This window comes from Antedon mediterranea, chromosome 3 (genome assembly GCF_964355755.1).
Source record: "Antedon mediterranea chromosome 3, ecAntMedi1.1, whole genome shotgun sequence".
NCBI classification, from domain to species: domain Eukaryota; kingdom Metazoa; phylum Echinodermata; class Crinoidea; order Comatulida; family Antedonidae; genus Antedon; species Antedon mediterranea.
Window position 1 is genome coordinate 7429681 of NC_092672.1, and position 10926 is coordinate 7440606.

General features: G+C 33.0%; 1 protein-coding gene across 1 annotated transcript; it reads left to right on the plus strand.

The window, feature by feature from the left end:
• Positions 1-1719: 1719 nt before the first annotated feature.
• LOC140044728 (aromatic-L-amino-acid decarboxylase-like) lies at positions 1720-8044 on the plus strand. The gene is made up of 12 exons (XM_072089358.1): positions 1720-1771; positions 2703-2934; positions 3338-3451; positions 3570-3689; positions 3904-4038; positions 4246-4389; positions 4549-4615; positions 4731-4825; positions 5237-5395; positions 5558-5656; positions 5902-6003; positions 6152-8044. Exons 2-12 carry the CDS (start codon positions 2728-2730, stop codon positions 6344-6346), a joined length of 1437 nt encoding a protein of 478 aa, XP_071945459.1. The 5' UTR covers positions 1720-1771; positions 2703-2727; the 3' UTR covers positions 6347-8044.
• Positions 8045-10926: the final 2882 nt, after the last annotated feature.

Consider the following 10926-nt stretch of genomic DNA (forward strand, 5'->3'; position numbering starts at 1 on the left):
AATCACTGTAGCTGAACCGGTTGACCCAACCCCATAGTCAGTTTACACATAAAGGACAACAAATACAGTTAAAGCTAGGTACAGGCATGAATTTTAAATATAATATCTGGTTAATTGTACATAAATCAAATATTTGTAACAGAAATCAAGACTAAAAAACATGAATTTCCCTTAATATGGCCAAATACAAAATTTGGCAAAATTCTGTCATAAAAACCAGGACCTTTTTTCAGTAGTTGGGTAGTTTAACCAAATTTAATAACATGTCTGGTGACTCCCTAGAAGGTGAACAAAGATGGTGGATATACAGTGGATAATTTTTGCTATAGCATGAAAATAAAAATCTGAAGTTGAATAAAAATACCAGAAATGTAAAATTTAAGTTATATTACCTATATTTAGACATCTGATTATATTTTTTACCACACCGTTTATTTTTCATAACTTTTTAAAATGCATCTCTATTTACAAAATGTGTGTATAAAAGAATAGAGATTTTACTGTGTAATTTAAGCTATCCCTCACTGATAAGAAAGTGCTTATTTTCAACAAGCTTTTGTAACACAAATAAAATCCCAAAAATTATGAAACATAGGGAAAACTATAGATCGATAATTATTGGAATGTATGATCTATAGTATTTTTTTGCCCGTACGGGCCTTTAAAGCGAATCAAAATGAATGTTACATTTTCTAATGACTGCAGAATCTGTAATGGTCTGGGAAGCTGGTCTCAGACACGGGGTAGCTGAAGCATGTGTCCTTAATGCTTGGTGGAGGAAGCACAGGTAATTATTGTGACAAAAGTATTTTTAATAGGCAATAGGTGCGCATCTTCAACTGATTGTTGTTGATATCATTAATCCAACAAACGCGAAATTGTTCATATCCGTCCTTTTTAACTGAGAGAAATTTTTTCCAGACGTAACCTAAATGGCAACAATTAAGTAAATAGTGCAAGTTTCTGTTAGCAATCAAACATCCTTTACAACGCCAGGCCTACTCAATAAATCGTGCACCTTCAAGTTCACGGTTTCGTAGACGTTCTCATTCTGGTTTTAGGTAAATTAATAATAATTATTAACGAACGAATTAAGATTGCGACAAGACAGTTTGAGGGCTAGGTATGAATACTTTTTATTTTATGTCTAGGCAATGTTGTAAGAGTCTTAATTAAGGACGGACCAATTTAATTCAACAGTCACATGGATCGTGTAGGGTCTATCTATAATTTTTAATCTTAGGTCTTGGGTCTTAGCTTTCGTGATCTTAGGTCTTAGGGGGTCTTAGCTTTCGTGGTCTTAGGTTTCGTGACACCCTATATATAACACATATGTGTAGGCCTAATCGAGTTTCTGGTATAGTGTAGTGATTTAGTTGTGATATTTTGCAAATAAATTAAACCCGGCCTTGCCTAAAATTTAGTGAATTATCATTCAATTAACTTGTTGGCATATATAGGCTAATAATATAAGCAAATACATCATGGAAAAAAAACGTGCTGGCATAAGCTTATGTTGATGTACGAAAGCCCAATACACTAGAAGTAGGCATATGTTAGTATTGTGAATTAAAAGGGCACATTTGAACCTCCGTGTGTGTATTATTATCGAATTGTATTGTTTACACTAGCGTATATAATATCATAACCTCAGGCTATATTATTGAATGTGTGCAATGGACTATATGACCTCACATTGCCTAACATTAGCTATAACAATTTCGGTTGGCCACCATTGTCACCAGTGAGAGTTTATTGTCTGGGTAATTGGGTAAGCAACTATCTGCATCTTTTATTGAATTTTACGTTTTAATTTGTTTTCATTATTTGTACCTAGTATTTAGTTATAGTTGTTTGCTGTGCATACACTAATTTAGTTAATAATAGCTGCTATCAGTTCTTATGATAGCTGAAATGACTCTGATAGCTGTATTTAATTGTCTTTGATTCTCTGCCATTCTTAGTATGCTGAAATAAAATAGCACATGCATACTGTAAGTAATGAGCTTTATATAGATTGGCCGCTGTAAAAGATGTATTTCCATGTGGGTGGGGGTCTCTAGTCAAAGTTTAGTGTGTCTGGTACTTGCGGTGCAGCGGCGGACATGTTAGTAGGCCTATGTCCATGGAGGAATAAATTGTTATTAAATCTATAGAACAAGGTGGGCACCAGGCCAAGGGTATTTCCACCATGGTATGGTGCTACCCATTTAGTGTTCTGAACTCAATTTGTTATATTCAGTGGAAAAAATGTCTGTCGTTTGTGAATTTGCTATGAGGATGTACGTGCATCCGATGGTGTGACATTAGATGGTATCTTTCTCCCTATCTGATACCGATTTTTCAGAACATTTTATGCTCCCCCATGTCTATAGGGCCTACGCAGCGGAGGGAGGGGAGGGGGGTGTACCCGGCAGACACTCATTTGTATTTACTTTGGCACCATACAGTTACATATTGGTGCCTACTTCATTTAACCAAATGTCTCTGGGTTGCAGGCCTATATCACAGATGAATGTGATCATTCATCTCATTATGTAGGCCTAAGTTCCTGTAATCATTAATTTATGAAATTCTGTTTTCTCTTCTCTGTTCTCACCTTTTAATTCCTTATCCAATATTATATCTATATCCTATATTCGATTATAAGACGTGTGTATACTATAGGCATAATTTATTTGTATAATTTTACCTTGAATTAGAACTGAAATTTGTAGAAAAAAAATCATGTCATCGGAAACAAACGAGTTTCGAAAGCAAGGTAAAGAAATGGTTGACAACATAGCTCGGTACATAGATACGATTGAAGAGAGGCCACCGTTAGCACAAGTAGAACCTGGTTATCTCAGCAAACTGATCCCAAATGCAGCACCACAAAAACCAGACAAATGGGAAGATATTATGAAAGATGTCGAGAAAGTCATTATGCCTGGTGTAAGTATAGTAGTAGTATTATAATTTAATCTTATTTGGAAATAATTACCATTTTGTGAATGTTTCCATTCGTTGGGCAAAATGTACAGTTCTCCTGTGGGATTCGAACCCATAACACACAGATCACTATCTCACAAATAAAAAGAACACATTTTAAAATTGACAGTTGGGGGGAAAATTTAAAAGCTCAAGAACTTACATTTCCATCATATTGAACGGTGCTTAATGATAAATATCACAGCATTAAGCTTTGCACAAGCTAGTTTGACAAACAAAGAGTGATGTGGTCAAATTATGGTAGTGATATGAGGTCATATATGGGCCCATCACCTAAAGTTTGATAGTAGAGACAGAGCTTAATAGTAATTCATAATAATTTAATTTAAGTTGTCTTTTTAAACAGGTTAGCCATTGGCAAAGTCCTAATTTCCATTCTTATTATGAAGCTGGACATTCCTGTCCATCAATACTTGGGGATATGCTAAGTGATGGCATTGGCTGCCTTGGCTTTTCGTGGGTAATTATTTTTGTTTGTTTTATCAGAGACATCATCAAGAGATCTCTACTATCTATCAAACTACACACAATTACAGCCATTTAAATATTATTAATAATGTCAGCATTATTTTATGTAGATTGCCAGCCCAGCTTGCACAGAACTTGAGACGATTGTGGTAGATTGGTTAGGTAAAGCAATAGGCCTGCCTGAGGAATTCCTGACAGAAGGTAGTGGAAAAGGTGGAGGGGTAATACAGGTAATTTCAAAATTAATTAAATAAATTAAATGGTAACACGAAGAGTGGAAAATAAATACTCCGGTGAAATTTTAATTGGTTATATCTTAACCACAAGACCATCACGAGAGATCCAACGATGACCGACTGGCTAAATATTCTTTGGTCATCAGCGTGTTTGATTCTTTAATGCTACTCATACCGTAATCTTAATATTATTTATTTTCTTTTTCAGGGATCTGCTAGTGAAGCTACTCTATTTTCTTTGCTGGCAGCCAAGATGAAAACAATTCGTCAGGTTCTTGAAAGGGAGCCGGATAAGGACCAGTACGATGTATTGCCAAAAATGATTGCCTATACTTCAGACCAGGTGAGAATGCATTGCATTTAAGATAATTATTAAACCGTTCAAACGAACTATTAAACCATTCAATCGAATTATTCCAACATTATTGGTATGTGTGGATAGACTTTGTTTCTGGATTTCTTCACTTTTTTAAGTCAATCCAAAGAGTATTAAAGTAGGCTATAAACATCACTTTAAGTTAATTTTTAATTTTACATGGCACCGCTACAGGCACATGCGTCAGTTGAAAGAGCAGCTTTGATGGGCTCAATCAGAATGAGAATTCTTCCATCAGATGACCAGCATGCGATGAGAGGAGACACTTTGAAGAAAATAATCGAAGAAGACAAAGCCAAAGGACTTTTGCCATTCTTTGTAAGAATCATTAGTCGAAAATGTAATTTATTTAATTCTATGATACATTTACGTTAATAATGTTATTGTTAGAGTAGGTTTTGTATAAATTTATTTAAAGTTAATTTCAAATATATATATATATTTCTTTTTATGTAATTATTGTAATTATTGATTTAGGTTTGTGCTACACTTGGAACCACTGGGTGTTGTTCGTTTGATAACTTACAAGAACTTGGAGAAATATGTAAGAACAAACCAAGATTATTAACCAGACGTTTTATAATTTTTTTCTATTCATTCCTATGTTTTTAATTCAATACAATTATTAATATATGAATAATTTGTCTGTTTGTTGATAGGTGAAAAAGAAAACATATGGATGCATGTAGATGCTGCATACGCAGGCACAGCTTTTCTATGCCCGGAATTTAGATATCTTTTGAAAGGCGTCAACGTAAGCGAAATAACAAACTTTATAGCATTAAACCAATAATAATAATGATCGTGTTTTTTATACCGATAGCGCGTATTGCACAATGATTCTAAGCGCTTCACATTATTACTACGGTCATTTTTTTGGGATTAAACACGTATGGAAACATACTCCCTTAATGCAGCTAGTAATCAGTGCAAAGTTGTGTCTTGATCTAACCGGGTACACATTTATACTTCTGGGTGGAGAGAAGCAAACGTAACTAAAGTGTCTTGCCTAAGGATACAAACAATGCGACAAACTTTGGATTCTAACTCACGATCTCACGATCAGTAATCAAACGTAATCACTGCGCCCTGTATACCATTTTTGTAAAATGTAATTTAATGTTAAAGTAAACAGACTAATAGTGTATATTATGTATTATTTTAGTACGCCACTTCCTTCAACTTTAACCCCCACAAGATGATGAGAGTAAACTTTGATTGTTCGGCATTGTGGGTAAAAGACGAGGATGATCTGGTGCACGCATTCTATATAGATCCTACCTACCTAAAACATAAACATCAGGGAGCAGTCAAAGATTTCAGGGTTAGAAAATTCTTTAAATTACAAAATAATAACTGCAATTATTCCAATTTATTACAGCTTAATTTATAATAACTGACGGCTAGATTATCTATGCATAGGTCTAGTTAGTTTTCAGGTTAAAACACTAATCACTAATTAACATGAAGTTAATTATCGTCACAGCATTGGCAGATACCCTTTGGAAGACGTTTCCGATCGTTAAAACTGTGGTTTGTTCTCCGAATGTTTGGAATCGAGCAGCTACAATCCCATGTCAGAAAGGTACGTTTTTCTTGGTATCAAGAGCAGCCCTGTAGATCAAAGGTTATGTGAGTCTAGATGTAGGCTATCTGTTTTTTGTTACTTATTATATTATATATTTTATATGCGGATTCGAGTTGCACCCGATAACAAAATAGCACCCGATAACTTCTTCTCAGAATCTACAGCATGTGCTCTGATAAAATACATTACTTAATTAATTAATTAAAATAATAGTAAAATTTACATTTTTATTATTTTATCAGCAAGTGCAGTTGGCCCATGACTTTGAAAAGCTTGTTTTGTCCGATTCACGATTTGAAATTGTGAACCGTATTGTTCTTGGATTGGTTTGTATCAGATTAAAGGTATGTGTATTATTAGGGATAACACAATCGTAATTTTAAACAGAATATATATATACTAATACAATGTAGTTATGTAGCCTACCGTGGTGATTAATCGCTTCGTTACGTTTGAACAATCGATAACTCTTTCATTTTTTTTAAATATTAGGAATCAGACGAATTGAACAATGCATTATTGGAGAAAATCAATGCTAGTGGTAAAATTCATATGCTATCTTCAGATTTAAAAGGAAAGGCTGTCCTGAGATTTGCAATCTGTGGGGCATCAACAGAGAATAAGCATATACAATATGCATGGAATGTAATCCGGAGTATTGCAGACAATCTATTAAGTACTCAATAAGGTCTTCTACGTAGTTCCATGATGGCACTATCAGTCGGGTTATAAGATTTTGACTACTGCATTAGACATTATACATTGATTCCAACATGTATAATTTCTATCAATTGTACAATGGAATAAGAATTGGTTTTACTGAAAATTTAATTAATTAATCATAAACGATAAAGATGAGGAAATCTGTGAGAATGAGAAAAAGTCTCCAACCTAGATTCGAACCTGGAACCTTCTGCTTGATATACAGATGTACTAACCATTAGACCACTGAGGCTTTCATTGTATAGTTCAAACCTGATTGGATAGCGACTCTTTAACATTCTCGGCGTGGTGGTACGGCGGAACATCATTAGTCCCTCAATTGTACGCACACGCACCAGAGATCAAATTGATACGCCCTCATCTTTTAGTTTATTCACGAAGCGGGATCTCCGAAGAGATAATTTTATATTTATAAACACATTAGGCACAGAACATTAATTCTAAAACCGCCTGGTGATATACTGAAATTTAATTAATTAATTTGAAACGATAAGATGAGGAAATCTGAGGAATTAATGTTCTGTCTAAAACGCAAGACCCATGACATCAAATACTTAAATATATGAAATTATCTCTGTACTTCCTATACAATTGCACATTATTTGCAGCCTATTAAAAATGAAATATGAATGAACCCCACTAAACTGTACAAGGTTGAAACTTAGAATGAAGCGGTTTTTAAACAAGCAATCTACGAAATAGTATAATTTGTAGAATCGTTGATTATATTTCGCTTTCGTGAGTTTTTGGATAAAACTTGATATAAATAATTTAGTATATCTGAAAAATTACAAAAGTATAAATTTAATTTTGGATGGCTTTCATGCATGCGGCCTTTGGCCTTAATGAAAGTCTCCCTGATCCTACATAGTTTGCTTAGTTAATTCTTTCTGGATCAAATAAATCGACTTATGACATGTGTAAATATAGGCCTATTTATATTAAGTATGATTATAAATATGATATACATATAATATTTGTATTCAATATTTTTCAGATAATTCATACGGAAAAAATCTTTAATTAGAATGTTTAACCTTAATATATATAAACAACTAAAATAGCCTTAAAAACTGTGGTGCGAATGTTTGGAATCGAGCAACTATAAGAGCATGTCAGAAAGGTTACGTTTTGTTTGGTAAAAGAGGAAACCTTAATAGATTCCTATTACAATTGCGGTCAGTTTGATCATTATAATGTATAGATACGTGCATTAACAAATAATTGTATAACAAACAAACAAACGTACAAACTCTCTCACTTATAATACAGATGTAGATTATAATACTATTATAGGCAATGATGCGATATGAGTATGTCGTACTTTTGTGACTTTCTTGTGGTGGCTTTTGAATGTGTGCATTTGACTGTGACTCCTTGAGTAACAGAAAATGTTCAGACTCTAAAAAGTAAGGTGTTTCTGTTTTCCATGGAATATATTATATTTCGTTCTTGTTGCTGAATTCAAACAGTAACGTGTCTTTTTTTACCACCCCGACATTTTACTATTTTTTTCTTTTTATATGTAAACTGCTGATAAAGGTCATCATTAGTAAAAAAAATTGTAAGCATTTTAAACAGAATATAACACATTTACTTAGGGCTATTATAGTACGTCACAATGCCAAAGTTACCGAGTTATTTGAGTAGTCGACCACTCCAGCCGCCGTGTATACGTTAGGGCCATTATACAATAAAGTTGAATAGTAGGTGACACATAAACGTTGTCAACTCATATTATAGCCTGTTTTGTATCGTCAGATAGGTTTTTACATTATCTCTTAATTTTTCACGAATTTCCCCAAAATCCTATAGATAGGGGAGCAAGAAAGACTGAGTGTTTGTCTAATGCCTCTCATTCTCTACTATCTTGACATATTAAAATTTAATTTTATTTATTCATTAAGTCACCGTCTGTCGTTATTTTAATAGGGATAACATGATTATGCTTTTTGATGCCAGGCCTACAGTTTTTGTTTTAATACAGTGATTGCGGTCGAGTGAAGACGGGTTTGTCCGCAGCTTGCAGCCCGGTTTTTTCAAACTATATATTCAGCACGAGTATCATATATCCTACAACAACAACCGTCGTGGCCTGGTGGTTATGGTGCTTGGCTGCCAATCCAAGGGTCCTGGGTTCAAGTCCTGTCATATGTCAGGATTTTTTCTAATGACAATTTACAACTCCACTCCCAAAGACTTGTAATAAAGACTTTGTTTATGTAGAGCATTGTGTGTATAATTATGTTTGTCTCGTGAACGGATTGCCACCTTTAAGAAGGATAGTGATTGAATTTGCTTATGGTTATCCTTGGCAATTTGCCTAAATATAAATATATTAACCTTAACACATCATTAACAAATACTTCTATACTACTTGGGACATCGATATCTTCACACAACCATATTCAGGAGTAAAAGAAAAACATTAAACGTTATTAATTCAATGTACACAAAGTTATCAGCTCATGTTACGTTTGAGTCGACGGGAATCTATATATAAATTTACGTAAGGGCAACATTCTTCGGTAAATCGCTCGTTACTTCTAGAATTTGTACTCGATGCTTTATAAAGTTGGTTCATACGTCCACCCAATGTAACCCTGTTTACAAATTAAGTTGAGTTAGATAATTTGTTGTTGACGTTTAAAACGAATTGAGGTTGAACGATTTGCCCCAAATAGGGGTGTTTTCCGACCGTGATATACACTGTCTAATAGATGTCGATGCTGAAAATACCCGTACACAATAATACGAGGATGATTCGCATTTGCCTATTTTCTTCTACGATAATTGATTAAACAGCTCCAGTACAGCATCATAAAGTTACAGAAAAGCCGATTTTCTTTAAAAAAAAATACTATTTTGATAGATTTAATATACATTTATACATACAACAGGTTCTCCCTTTATTTAATATTTTTATTAATGATTTGAGGAACTTAGAATTCAAATAGGAGATTTATCAATTAATCATCTACTTTATTGTGCAGATAATCTTATATTATTTAGCGATATGCTTACTGTTTATGGATTACAACATTGTTTAATTAAGTTGTCTGTTTATTATGCAAGATGGGATGTAACTTTCAATGTTAAAAAAGGTAGTGTTTACAAATTGTAGTAATCCTAAGAAATTTGAAAAATGTAGTTACTTATTACAATGGAAATACAAAATTGACATTGTTAAGTCTTTGAACTATTTAGGAGTTATTTTCAACTCAAATGGTAATTGGAATAAAGCAAAAAAAAAAAAAAAACAATTATCAACACGCTAACAAGACTTTGCTACATTACACAGATTCCCTATCCAAATTCGAAGTATAATGAATGAGATTCGTTACTGGCTGATACCAGGGTGGTAATCCAAATGGATAGTGATAAATGTATTAAACAATGTAATTATGTTTTTCAATTATAGAAAAGCTCAAAGAAATAAGCAATGTTGGGCCAATGAGGTAAACAAATATTATGTATGAATGGATTTGTTAACATGCTCAACAGGTCAACAATACATATACTTTTATTTCAAATTTTAAACATTAAATATAATTTTGGTGTTGAAGAATACTTAATTAAAATACAACGTAAACAAACTATGACTAAACCAAGACCAAGGATATTAAACAATAAATACATTTGAAATTGAAAAAGGAAGATGGAATCGTATTAATAGAAATTAAAGATTATGCAAATTATGTTCTCTACAATCAATTGAATTGTCCCATTTATTTAGAACTAAATTTATATTTCTTTTTATACGAATAACCCATCTAAGTTAAAATTTTATCTCATTACTAAGCTTGGAAAATTCATTTAAACTTAGAGTAGAATTTTGAAATGGACTCTAATGTTTAATTTATTATTTTATTACCTGTATTGTATATTATTTCGGCCAAAGATCATATATAAAAATGTTTCTTGGATTTTCCAAGGAGAGAAGAAGTAAACACATTTTTAAAATAGATTCACCTTCTATATCAACAAAGTATAAACAATTTGGATTAATTCATGTTTTACCTCCTCATTTTTCCTATTTATTCTTAAATGCAGAAACAGTTATTTTTTTATTTTCAAAGAAAATGCATCTTGTTTATCTCTAATACAATTAAAACTGACATTGTTTTTAGAAGAAAAAATCATGTCATCAGAATCAAAAGAGGTTCGAAAACAGGTCAAAGAAATGGTTGACTACATAGCTTGGTACATAGATACGATTGAAGAGAGACCATCGTTAGCACAAGTAGAACCTGGTTAGCTCAGCAAACTGATCCCAAATGCAGCACCACAAAAACCAGAAAAATGGGAAGATATTATGAAAGAATTAGAGAAGGCCATCATGCCAGGTGTAAGTATTTTTTACTTCGCAATTTCCACGATCATCAAAAAATCAGAAAAACAAACAGTTATTTGAAAAAAGTTTCGAAAACAGAAGTTTGGTGGGTTGTGGAGCCGTGAAATGTGCAAAAAGTCACATTTGTGCAAACAACCACATTTGTGCAAACATTTTACCTTTAAATGTGCAAATCTGTTAAAATTCATAA

Coding starts and splice junctions, on each gene's coding strand:
- LOC140044728 (XM_072089358.1), top strand. CDS start 2,728: ATGTCATCGGAAACAAACGAGTTTCGAAAGCAAGGTAAAGAAATGGTT. Junction 3,690..3,903: donor AAGGTGGAGGGGTAATACAG/GTAATTTCAAAA, acceptor TTTCTTTTTCAG/GGATCTGCTAGTGAAGCTAC. Junction 4,826..5,236: donor ATCTTTTGAAAGGCGTCAAC/GTAAGCGAAATA, acceptor GTATTATTTTAG/TACGCCACTTCCTTCAACTT.